Source organism: Crinia signifera, chromosome 7, assembly GCF_055691185.1.
Source record: "Crinia signifera chromosome 7, ASM5569118v1, whole genome shotgun sequence".
Lineage (NCBI taxonomy): Eukaryota > Metazoa > Chordata > Amphibia > Anura > Myobatrachidae > Crinia > Crinia signifera.
The window spans coordinates 47410784-47424303 of record NC_139223.1 but is presented as its reverse complement, the minus strand read 5'-3'; the positions used below and the strand labels follow the sequence as shown (position 1 = coordinate 47424303).

At 47.7% G+C, this 13520-nt stretch overlaps 1 protein-coding gene across 3 annotated transcripts in view; it reads right to left on the bottom strand.

Moving 5' to 3' along the window:
• Positions 1-1349: 1349 nt before the first annotated feature.
• The window catches only part of SLX4 (SLX4 structure-specific endonuclease subunit), a 28346-nt gene continuing 16175 nt past the window's right edge, over positions 1350-13520 (bottom strand). For all 3 annotated transcript variants that reach the window (XM_083152975.1, XM_083152976.1, XM_083152977.1), the window contains exons 14-15: positions 4059-4406; positions 1350-1879 (exon numbers count right to left, since the gene is read on the bottom strand). In XM_083152975.1, the coding sequence (XP_083009101.1) occupies positions 1552-1879; positions 4059-4406 (676 nt within the window). In that variant the 3' untranslated portion in view covers positions 1350-1551. The remainder of the gene's footprint in view (positions 1880-4058; positions 4407-13520) is intronic.

Genomic DNA, 13520 nt, shown 5'->3' with positions numbered 1-13520 from the left:
TCCCCGTCCAATTTCATGCGGATCGCCACATATCCGCATACGGACGGCAGGTGGCGATCCGTATGGAAGGCGGGGATTCGCCTGCACGGTTGCGGCCGCATATTCTGATCGGGCCGCACCGATCAGAATAAGGCCCTCTGTTACTTGCCTTATATTTATATTTAATGTCACCCCCGTCAAGTGCCCACCCCACCCCCCACATCCCCTCGGGAACATTCAAGGGGATGTGCCCGAGAACACAGCCCCTCGCTCGCGGCCGATGTAACGATTTCTCTCCCTGTAGGAAATAAATGTCAGTGATAACTGACTTTGCATTTCAGTTGCTATCCACCGAAGACAGGGTCATGTGACATCAGCAGCCCGACCATGAGCAGGGAAGACCCAGCGTTTTCATGGGGATTTCCCCTCCAGCCCTCACCCTTGTGAATGACTCTATGAACGTGATACTCGACGAAGGCATTCGCACGGGGGCCTGCACATGGGCAAATACGCATACACACAGACCCCCCCCCCCCTGCCATTGGAATGTGGTCGATCTCAGCCCCATCCAATCAAATTTGAATCAGCCCCATAATCTAAAAGTACATGGAATAGCTTTTTTTGATTGGTGCGAAATATGTTATCGTCCAGATGGCAGCCTTTATTTGTGATTTCTGATATTATCGCTGGAATTCCTGACACAGATCACTGAGATTTGTCTGGACAAGGCTGCTATATATATACCTTCAAAACCAATTAAAAATAATCTGTATTCCACGCATTTTTTTGATTATGTTCTAAAATTCGGAGAGGCATTTCCTGTGACTTTTTGGTTAACCTTTAATATCTCGGAGGGTTTTTTTTGTTGTTGCCTCACCCTGTATAGGGTCACTGGATTGTGCCAGTTCATAAAGCTCAGTAATTGTAATGTATTCTTCTGCATTACAAAGGATCATGAATTAAAGAATCCAGGCCCTTATTCTGGTTCACTCGCAAAGGCAAATTCCCTCACAAATGGACAAAACCATGTGCACTGCAGGTGGGGAAGATGTAACTTGTGCAGAGAGAGTTAGATTTGGGTGGGGTGTGTACTTCAAAGTGAGATCTATATTGCAGTGTAAACATAAAGCAGCCAGTATTTTCCCTGCACAGAAACAAAATAACTCACCCAAATCTAATTCTCTCTGCACGTTACATCTGCCCCACCTGCAGTGCACATGGTTTTGTCCAAAAGGAATTTGCCTTTGCGAGTGAACCAGAATAAGGGCCCTAGTTTAAGTGGGATTAGTTCTACACCACCTGCATCATAAAAGCTAATCACGCACTCCTTTCAGAACCTGGCTTGCATTCTAATCAGAAGCAAGAAGCCGTTATAGTCTTTTTGTATTTATTCCATATACAATTAACATCAACAAAACATTCATAATTTACAATTTCATACACATGGTTTTGTTTTTTTTCACCTTAAAATCCATAAACATAATTTCAGTTATGTTACGTTAAGTTATATATACTCTGGTGGTATACACAAATGTTTTATTTTTTAATTTAAACAGGCAGACTGATATAAACTCAGTGGCGCTTCACCGCTTTCCTCCTTCCGCGGCTCTTCTTCTCCTTGCGGGAGGTGGCGGTAGTAAAGGTCACACAGTGTGCATCAAGAAAGTCCAGCAGCTTCCCCGCAGCCACCTTGATCCCATTCAGCTTAAGTTCTGCGTGTAGGGCGGCCAGATCGAGGGGCTGATACAGCAAAATCTGCTTGTGGAGATCGGGCCGGCTCTCTATGAACTTCCGCACTGCCTCCACCGTGAGCGCCTCTTTGCTGGCCACTTGGGAGGCTGCCACTGGCTCGTCGTCATCTTCGTCCGCAAAAGCGGTTTCAAATTCATTAGTGTTGGAGCTGTAAAGAGAAACATATAATGGTCTTCTGGCACCTTTGATGTGTGAAATCCACTCGGGACTGGCATCTGCCTCTGAACCTCCAACTTGCTTATTTGGAGTGGCTTAATACAGCGGGAGCTTTCGGACCGTTTACCTGGAGCGGCTTATAGCATGACCTGAGGACGCTGTGGTAGCCAGGCAAACTAGCGGACACTCACACTAAATCTAAAGAGGAACTTACACTCTGTGTCTTCTGCTTAGTATTGTGGTGATTCTAGAGCACAGGTTCTCAAAGTCGGTCCTCGGGACCCTACACAGTTTATTTTTTTAAGGTCTCCTCATAGAATAAGTGAAATAATTAGCTCCACCTGTGGATTTTTTTAAAATGTATCAGCCAGTAATGAATGCACCTGTACACCTGCAAGGTGACCTGGAAAATGTGTGTGGGGTCCTAAGGGCCGAGATTGAGAAGCACTGTTCTAGTGTAAAGAAACCCCTGTTTATATTGAGTTTAGCCCCCATACACACTAGACAATATCTTTTTACAGTCTAGTCTAGTGCGCTCCCGCGCATTGCTGGCGCCTCTGCTGAACATTCAGGTCAATTGTGGCTATATAGCGAGTCCCGGTGACGTCACTGAATGATATCGTTAACCGATATCGCTCAGTCTGTACACTCCAGTTCAGGGGTAAACACTGCTGATATAGCTTGTAGAGCATATAGGATAGTGTGTGTGGGGCTTAACCCTTTGAGTACCAACATTTCTGTGGGAGATGTACGAAATATCCAGTAAAATTGCCAGTGTCGCTCACATTTGTTATATAAATTCAAATAAAAGAGATTGTTTAAAAAAAATTATATTTCCTATATAAAATATAAACATTACAGGTCATTATGATGAATAAAAATGTTTGCTTGCCAATTTTCACATCTGTTTTGACAAATTCACTTGGCACTCAAAGGGTTAAGACTGGGATCTCCAGCCAACTACTTCATACAGTCCCGTAGCACTCCACACTAAATTTTATGTATGAGTCCCATTTCTACAAAACAGCCACAAATAGTGGTAGTGACCCATATGTTTTATATCATTTTTTTAAATCTTATTAATTGAATATTATTATTAGTACTAATTTAACAAATCAATTGTATACTTTTATTCATTAAATGTTATTTGGCAGACCCATTGTATTATTCATTTTATCGGTGTAATTTTATGCTGTCTGCATCCATTGACCGACGGTCAAAATCCCGACAAGGTCAAAATACAGAATTTAAAATCCTGACAAGTTCAAAATCCAGACAAAGTCAAAATCCCGACATTTAAAATCCTGACAAGGTCAAAATACCGACATATAGAATGTAGACAGGTGAAAAACTCAACATGACTTTCGGTCCACAGGTCGCGAGGTTGACATGGGTTTTTTCCTGTTTTTTGACCCGACATGTGCTGACAGGCGGTATTTTATGCCCTACCATCCACTAGGGCGTGGTGGGAGAATAAAACAGTGTACCGTGCCCGAAGCGTACTGAGCGATGCGAGGGGCTGCAGGTGACTTCCAACTGTGTCCATGTCGACATTCGGATAAAAAAACAGTGAAAAAACCCATGTCGACCTCGCGACCTGTCGACTGAAAGTCATGTCGACTTTTTCACTTGTCTGCATTCTATATGTCGGTGTTTTGACCTTGTCGGGATATTAAATGTCGGTATTTTGACCATGTCCAGTTTTGAAATGGCGTTTAGAAATAAACTAGTTAAAAGTCCATCAAAATGACAGCTTAGTCCCTATCTGCTCCTACCTCCACTCTCTGGGGTATAATCAATGGTTTTTGCAAACTGTGACAGTGAGCAGGGCTGCCTGCTCGCTGTCACAGCTCGCACGGTCAGTCTTCAACTGACCTCCTGCACACGCCGTTTCCCTCTCTCTCCATATCCAGCAAATTTTAAACAGATCATTTTTCTTTCACTTTCTGATAAGGAGTAATTTGGCCCATTGAGTGGCCTCTAGTGGTCACTAGCGGTACTTCACCTCAGAGGTGAGGACTATTTAGCCTTTTATATATAGATGCATCCATAGAAATGTTTTACAGTGTAGTGTAGCTGTAATCATCTCAGACTTCTTCCTACACATCCTACTGCTACCAAAAAGAATTGGGAAGAAATATAGGGGACTGTACTTTGGTGCATCTCATTACCTGTGAGATAAGGAGGAGGTGTCGCTAGCAGCCACTGAGGATGTAGTAGATTCCTGTGATGCGGTCAATGGATGATCATCTCCTGTGTCTGTTTCCTGTGCCGCACACACAGATGTCATCTTCTGACCTTTCTTCGAGTTGTTGGGAGCCTTCGTGGTGGTTCCAGGTCTGGCTTTCCTGGGAACTTGCTGCCGCTGGGCCTGAGGTACGCTGCTGTGGATTCTCTGATGGGCCTGAGATTTAGGGACATCATCCTCAGAGTCTGAGCTCATGACCTGATGCGTATAACTAAAGATCTCTTTCAGCTTCAGCACCATCTGTTTCTTGGGGAGAGCCCGCACCCCGAATCTGGATAACAGGGGAGAGATTAAATCCAATGTGTACAAAGATCTCAGCTCAGTGAAGCATCTCAGCTTGCCAATAAGGCAACTGTCTCCATGTGAGATCACTTCACAGCACAGAAATGCCCTTTATACAGTAGACACCAAAGTGATGGCATGTGGTCACCGGGTAGACCACTGATCTCATCATGTTATCAGCAGCACAATAAGGGCCTGATTCTGTAAATGGAACTTCGTACAGATATCACAGATATATATATATATATATATATATATTCTGTGTACAAGGAATAGATAGGAATGGCTGACAGTGAATGCACCAGACTAGGTGAAGTTTTGGCTCCTCCTTGTTAGCTGGAGACTCCTCCCTAATGCCAGTGACATTCTATTCATAGGTGCAGGAGAATGAGACAGAGGGCCTGAATCCCAGGTGCCTGCAAGTCTATATACATCTGCATGTCGCTATTTATAGCAAATAGTGAAAGTGCCGCAGCTGACAAACACAAGTACATACTGCTAGTGTCCTGGTGTTTGTGGCCAGAGGTTCAGCCTACGCTGCAGGGCCAGATTAAGCCTTAGGGGATGTAGTATCTCTCAGATTCACCCCCCCTCGTTACCCTTTTGTCTCTTGCTGACTCACACCCCTCTTGTTTCTTAGCTTCATTACCCCTTTCATCTCTCAGACTCACCCCTCCGTGTCTCTAAGCCTACCCCCTTCATCTCTAAAGGCCCCCATACACTATGCGATTTGGGCCCGATTTCACCCGATTCGGCCCAAATCATCAAATCATTTGTGCAGACATACGCACCAGGTCGGAGTCGGGACGGGCTGCACATATGATAAATCTTATGTGCAGCCTGGAGGCAGGCAGGGGACGCAGAGAGGCAGTGAATGCAGAGGGGTCCGAGAGTGTCGGGTAGGGGAGAGCTTTCAGCCAATCACTGGCCACCCATTCATTTGTATGGGTTTTTTTTTCTATGTGCGCCCGCCTTCCCCTACCCAGCGATTTGGTCCCCTCGCCACGTTCACAGCCCATTGCCTGCTGTGTGCCCTGCCCACCTTGACACCCCCCCGCCGTCAGGCTAATGTATGACCAGTGAGCCCCCGGCCATAGTTGCTTGGACTAAGAGAGGGTGAGCTCAGTGGTACTAGCCCTCCTGTACTGCCCCACTCAATCTTTCTCTGCTATGCTAGTATTGTGTATGGAGTGTGCCCACAATTTGCAGTCCCATTATTGCACCAAGAATGGGGCAGATGTCAGTGTCAGTGGTGATTGCTGCTGTCACGTCAGAGGGCTGGGGGTGGTGCAATTGTGTACTATTCGGCACATAGTCACTTAGAACTTATGATAACTGTAGGCATCCGGAACTGTGGCTGAATTACATGTGACTGGCCCAGAGACAGTGGGCAGGCACTTTGCACCAGGTGCTATACCTTTAGTGTGTCATAAAATTATGGGAATTTCCTGCTGGTTCTTGTAGTTCCACCAGGTTTCTTCCTGGGAGATGGAGTGACAAATGGGGAGGAGGTGTAGTTTCTACAACATTCACTACAAAGGCAGCCGCCATTTGTAATCACAGCACTCGGTGATTACTAGGCTAAGCTATGTTGTCAGCGTAGCCCAACGGCTGCCTAGCGTAGTTTCCCCGTGGCAGCCCTGCAAAGTCATCATAGTGTCCCCGTCATGCAGCGTAGTCCCCATACTGTCCCCACAAGCTGCAGCTCTGTCCCCGACGTCCCTGGCAAGCTTAGTGAGCACCTCTCACACAGTGTCGGTAACCGCCAGATCCCCTGCGCTGGCGGACGCCGGTGGAGAGGCGATCATGCGGGCGCTGGCGGAGAGGCGCTCCACCTGTCTAAACGAAATGTGTGGAGACTGTGATTCCCCACTAGATGGCGCTGCCACACTCAACAATTTCCACAATAAACTTTCAATAGAGAATTGCTTTTTATATATTCTTTCGTTTAATAAAAAAACATGGTATACATATTAAGATGAATAATGCGCATTTTTACATATATAAAATTACACTCAAATAGGACATGCTAGACATACAACATATAAGGCTGCTTAGACACGGGCTGGCTATAATCGGCGGCTTCCTCAGCGGTGATCCAGCTGAGGAAGCCGCCGATTATATTGAAGGCGGAGAAACGCGGTCTGGAGCCTGCTCGAGCCATACTACTACCAGCCACCACGACCATTCTGGATTACAAATATCCCACTTGGGATTGGGACATTGATTACAAACGGAACCAGCGCTTGGAGCTATACTCCTTTCAATAAACGGAGTGGACACCCACTGTGGAGATCCAAAGCTACCTCCGGCTCTGATATAGGACCTGGTTTCCATATCTCTACCCAGCATATTAGGAGGGACAATCCATGTGGACTGGTAAATATTTGCTTAAAAGCCTATTGTCTCATAAATATTCACATGCAGTTGTGAGCCTCATAGCCAGCCCGTGTCTAAGCAGCCTTATATGTTATATGTTGTATGTCTAGTATGTCTTATTTGAGTGTAATTTTATATATGTAAAAATGCGCATTATTCATCTTAATATGTATACCATGGTTTTTTATTAAACGAAAGAATATATAAAAAGCAATTCTCTATTGAAAGTTTATTGTGGAAATTGTTGAGTGTGGCAGCGCCATCTAGTGGGGAATCACAGTCTCCACACATTTCGTTTTGTCTTGCTACACAGAGAAAACACAATCTCTCTGATAAGGTGGCAGCAGCCATACTCAAAAAGGGGATTTTGATTACCTACCGGTAAATCCTTTTCTCGTAGTCCGTAGGGTATACTGGGGTTCAGGTAGACAATGGGGTATAGATGGGTCCGAAGGAGCCGGTGCACTTTAATAAAAATTAACATCCTGTGTGCTGGCTCCTCCCCTCTATGCCCCCTCCCACAGCCCAGTTTAGAAAACTGTGCCCGAAGGAGACGGTCATACTATGAGAGGAGGAAATAACTTAAAATTTAACTACCAACAGCATAACACTGACGAAACCAGTCAGTCAAACACGCCAAACAGTAGAACGAAGCACAGAGGTGGGAGCCCAGTATACCCTACGGACTACGAGAAAAGGATTTACCGGTAGGTAATCAAAATCACCTTTTCTCTAACGTCCTAGGGTATACTGGGGTTCAGGTAGACAATGGGGACGTCCCAAAGCTCTCACAACGGGCGGGAGAGTGCTGAGGTCCCTGTAAAACCGAATTTCCAAACTGTAGATCCTCTGATGCCAGAGTATCAAAACTGTAAAACCTTACAAAGGTATTGTTCCCCGACCAGGTGGCTGCCCTACACAACTGTAGTAATGAAGTTCCCCGAGCAGCCGCCCACGAGGCACTCACCGACCTGGTAGAGTGAGCGGATATGGAGGCCGGAGCAGGAATCGAGGCCTGCGAATAAGCCATCTGAATAGTTAATCTAATCCATCTGGCGATGGACTGCTTTGTCGCTGGACATCCAATCTTTCTAGCATCATATAGAATGAAAAGAGAGTCGGACTTCCTTGTACGAGCTGTTCGAGCAACATAAGTCCTCAAAGCTCTGACCACATCCAGAGATTTAGGGGTGGAAGAACCAGTAGTAACCGATGGAACCACAATGGGCTGGTTAATATGAAAAGCCGAGACCACCTTTGGGAGGAACTTCGGCCCTGTACGCAGCTCAGCTCTGTCTGCATGAAAGATTAGATATGGGCTTCTGCAAGATAGTGCGCTCAGCTCTGAGACTCTTCTACCAGATGCTAACGCCAATAACAGAACCGTTTTCCAAGTAAGAAACTTTATTTCTGCTGTCTTCATAGGCTCGAACCAGGATGATTGTAGAAAATCAAAAACCAGGTTTAGATCCCAAGGCGCCACCGGACATTTGAAGGGTGGCTGGATGTGTAGGACTCCTTTGATGAAGGTCTGCACCTCTGGAAGAGTCGCCAACTGTCTTTGAAAAAATATAGACAGTGCAGAGATTTGGACCTTGATGGATCCTAGCCTAAGGCCCAGATCAACACCCGCCTGTAAAAATCTCAGGAATCTTTCCAATTTGAATTCCAAAGGAGAGAATCTATGGCTTTCACACCAAGAGACATACCGCTTCCAGATTCTGTAGTAATGCTTTGAAGTGACCATTTTCCTAGCCTGGAGCATAGTCGGAATAACGGCACTTGGGATGCCTTTTCTTGCTAGGATTTCCCTTTCAATCTCCACGCCATTAAATTTAGCCGACGTAAGTCGTGATAAATGAACGGCCCTTGCTGCAGAAGATCTGGTCGATGTGGCAGAGGCCAAGGGTCTTCCAGCGACAGGGACAGAAGGTCCGCAAACCAGGTCCTGCGCGGCCAATATGGGGCGATGAAAATCACCAGAACCCTTTCCCGTTTTATCCTCTTGAGAATTCTCGGGATCAATGGGATGGGGGGGAACAGGTAAATGAAACTGAAGGGCCATGGCGCCGTCAGTGCGTCCACCGACACTGCTAGAGGATCCCGCGTTCGGGAGCAGTATCTCGGAAGTTTCTTGTTCATTTGTGACGCCATCATATCGACCTGAGGGCACCCCCATCTGTCCACCAGCATCTGAAATATCTGGGGGTGTAGACTCCACTCCCCTGGGTGTAGAGTGTGTCTGCTGAGATAATCCGCTAGTAAATTTTGTACTCCCGGAATGAAGATGGCCGATATGGCCTCTGCGTGGTTTTCCGCCCACCTTAGAATTTTTGCCGCTTCTCTCATGGCAGACCTGCTTTTTGTGCCCCCTTGGCGATTTATATATGCCACTGCCGTGACATTGTCCGATTGGACTTGTACTGGCTTTCCTCTCAACAGATCGGAGGCCTGTAGTAAGGCCTGATGTATTGCTCTTAGTTCCAAAATGTTTATGGGGAGAGAGGCCTCCTGTTCTGACCATAGACCCTGAAAGTGAACTCCTTGAGTTACTGCTCCCCATCCTTTCAAGCTGGCGTCTGTTGTTAGGAGTACCCATGGGTGAATTCCGAACTTCCTTCCCTCTAGAAGGTTGGCTGACTTCAGCCACCACAGAAGAGATACTCTTGTTTCCGATGACAGTGTGACCAAGGAGTGCATGTGGAGGTGAGAACCTGTCCACTTGTTTAAGAGGTCCAGCTGGAAAGTCCTCGCATGGAAGCGTCCGTAGGGAATCGCTTCGTATGCTGCTACCATCTTCCCGAGTAGTTGTATGCAGGAGTGGACAGATATTCTGCGCGGTTTCAGAACCAACCGCACCATCCTTTGGATGGCCAAAACCTTCTCCATTGGCAGGAAGACCTTCTGAGCCACCGTATCTAGAATCATCCCTAGGAAGAGAAGTCTTTGAGATGGTACCAGCTGCGACTTCTTTAGATTCAGTATCCATCCGTGGGCTGACAGGATCCTGGAGGTGGTGCTGACACTCTCCTCCAGTAACTCTCTGGAGGGGGCCTTTATTAAAAGGTCGTCCAGGTATGGCACAATATTCACTCCGGCCCGGCGGAGTATAAGCATCATCTCCGCCATGACCTTCGTGAATATCCGAGGGGCTGTAGACAGGCCAAACGGCAAAGCCCTGAACTGGTAGTGGTCGTTTAGAATCGTGAAGCGAAGATAGGCTTGATGTGGCGGCCATATCGGGATGTGAAGGTAGGCATCCCTTATGTCTAGCGACACCAAGAACTCCTTTTCCTCCAATCCCGAAATGACCGCCCTCAAGGACTCCATCTTGAACTTGAAAGTCTTGAGATGCATGTTCAGAAACCGAAGATTCAGTATAGGACGTACCGAACCGTCTGGTTTGGGCACGACGAACACGTTGGAGTAGTATCCCTTCCCCCTGAGATGGGTAGGTACCAGAATTACCACAGCCAGATCTATTAGTTTCCGAACCGCCTCCAGAAGGTTCCTTTGAGATTCTTGTGAAACTGGTAAGGCTGACTTGAAGAATTTCTGAGGCGGGGTAGAGGCAAACTCTATCCTGTATCCCTGAGTCACTATTTCTAGCACCCAGGGGTCCAGGGCAGACGCCCGCCAAACCGGACTGAAATGTAGTAAACGTGCTCCCACTGGAATGTCCCCCCCCTGGAGAAGGGAACAGTCATGCTGAGGGCTTTTCCTGAGTGGTGGTGTGAGCCTGATCGGGCAGGACTGCTGACTGAGTTCTGCGGGACTTGCTTCTAGTGCCTCTGACTGCATTTGAGGCTCCACGGCCTCTGGACCTGAACCTCGCGGTCCGAAAGGACTGCAAGGAGGGGCCTGAATAATTTCTCCGCGGGGGTGGAGGGGCAGACGGCAAGTAAGTGGACTTCCCAGCAGTTGCCTGTGAAATCCACTTATTTAGTTCTTCACCGAATAGTGCCTCCCCGGTGAAAGGTAAAGCCTCTACACCCCTCTTAGACTCTGGGTCGGCCGCCCATTGTCGCAACCATAAGACTCTGCGGGCGGACACAGACATAGTGTTTGTCTGAGCTGCCACCACACCAATCTCCTTTAACGCTTCACATAAAAAATCTGCAGATTCCTGGATATGCCTCAGAAGAGTAAGCATATCCACTTGAGGGTTATCCTCCTGTAAATCAGACTGAATTGCCTCAGCCCATTTGCTAATGGCCTTTGTTATCCAACAACCTGCAATAACTGGTCTCTGAGTTGCCCCAGATGCCACATAAATAGCCTTTAAAGTAGTTTCCAGCTTTCTATCTGCCGGATCTTTCAAAGAGACTGCCCCAGGTACTGGGAGAACTATCTTTTTTGAGAGCCTGGATACAGATGTATCCACTGCCGGTGGGGTCTCCCACAACTTCCTATCCTCAGGAGGGAAAGGAAAAATAGATAGGAACCTTTTAGGCACCTGAAATCTCTTTTCTGGGTGAGCCCAGGACTGCTGAAATTTCCTATTAAGCTCTGTAGAGACAGGAAAAGTGGCAGAGGATTTTTCTCTTGTAGAGAAAAACATTAGTTCTGTCTGTTCCTCTTCCTTGTCAGGAAGATTTAGGACCTCTCTAATAGCAAAGATTAGAGCATCCACCCCTTGAGAGTGAGATTCCTCAACCACCTCAGGAATATCTACCTCATCCTCTTCTTGTTCCTCATCTTCAGTGTCTGTGCCAAGCAGAGCAGGCAAAGAGCGCTTTTGAGGAAGTAGCTTAGGGGGTCTTTGAGCAGCAGGTGTAGCTCTAAGATCAGCCACAGACTTCTGTAAATCATGTCTCTCCTGTCTAGCAACAGCTAATTCAGAAGAAATAGAAGACATCATTCCCTTAATGGAATCCAACCAAGCAGGCTCCTGGCTGCTAGTACCTTGCGCAGGTGCCATACAATTTTCACACACAAGAGACCCCTCCACCAGGGGGGTGAATTTAGCGTGGCATGACTGACATACAGACTTCTTCCCTGCCATGCTGTCGGAGAGAAATAAGACTATATAGCACCCACAGAGCAACTCTCTCTTCGCCAGGCAGTGAGAAGGGACAGAGACGGAGAACCAGCACACAAGCCCTTAACTGGGCGTTAAGTAGGCACCCGGGCTAAACAATCGCAGTATAGTCCTATAGAGGACTAAAAGTGTGGCACTGTACAAGCGCCCACGGACCCCCACAACCCCACTGTGTTACCAGTTTGTTGTACGGTCTCTGCTGCGTCGTCGCGGTGCCCTCAGCAAGCTGTAATGGCGCCGGCTGCTGCTGCTTGTTCGCGCTCTCCGGAGGCTCCGCCCCCAATATGGCGCGGCTCTGTGTAAAATACGCGCCGCCGCGGCTTGAAGAATCCCTATTAGAGGGAGACTTATTACCGCCGTTTCACGCTGATGGGGCGGCAAGCTGATGGTGTGCTCGTCAGTCCTTTATGACTGCGGTAACATCACCGTCCGGGACCAAACCCCGGCAGCAGGACACGGACCATTAACCCTGTAAGAGGTTGGTGCCGTGTCCCTCCATCAGGACAGCAGTAAGCACAGCTTGCTGCAAAATAAAAGTGAATAAAAATAAAAATAGAAAAAATAACGCAATAACTCTGGAGCTCCAGAGTGTGCTACCGGCCCGTAGGGCACTTTTTTCTAAACTGGGCTGTGGGAGGGGGCATAGAGGGGATGAGCCAGCACACAGGATGTTAATTTTTATTAAAGTGCACCGGCTCCTTCGGACCCATCTATACCCCATTGTCTACCTGAACCCCAGTATACCCTAGGACGTTAGAGAAATTCTAAATTAAATATTGGATGATATCTTAGATCCCCCAGTGTATCAGCCAGCGCTACTGAGTGAATTTTTTCACTCTCCCCCCCCTGCTCCACCTGTCTGACACGCACGAGACGAGAGTCTCAGTAATTCTTGCAGCAGGGTACTGCAACCCTGCCCGTGTCCACTTCAGGGAGACGGACAGGGTTAGGGGTTTGGTAGCGCATGTGTCTCCTGCACAAAGGGGGGGTGCGGTGCGCAAGTGCGTCTCATGCACAATAAAGGACTCATTTGCCAGTGCTCCATGTTATATACTGGCAAGTGCTTGAAGCGTGGTGAGCGTAGAGAGCCCCGTGAGGGGACGCGGTACGCGTCCTCCCGACCTGTTCATACCCCCACTATGTACGACGGCGTGGAGTTGATTTAATAAAGTTTGGCAAGCGCAGCGAGCCACCGATCCCGAAGCGTGGCGAGTGGACGCGGTATACTTGACGTGAGATCCGCGTCCCCTCGCGGGGCTCGCCACACTTTATAAAATCAACTCCACGCCGACATGGATAGTGGGGGTATGAACAGGTTGGGAGGACGTGTACCGCGTCCACTCGCCACGCTTCAGGCAGACTTGGATAGTGGGGGTGTTTCAGGAACACATTAACACTTGTCATGTCAGGCAGGCAGAGAAAAATGGTCAATGTTTCTCACACAATGTAATAAGCGCTGACTGACTACGCTAACTACGTAACGCTGACTGACTACGCTAACTACGTAAGCTCCGGCTAGCCGCGAACAGGCGGGAACACTACGCTGATACTGACAGGGACGCTGACTACGCTGGCCATGGGAACACTACGCTCGATTCTGACAGGGACGCTACGCTGACTACGTTACTGCCACCCTGAAACTACCCAAGTACCATCTAATTATATACAATCACAGAGACAACA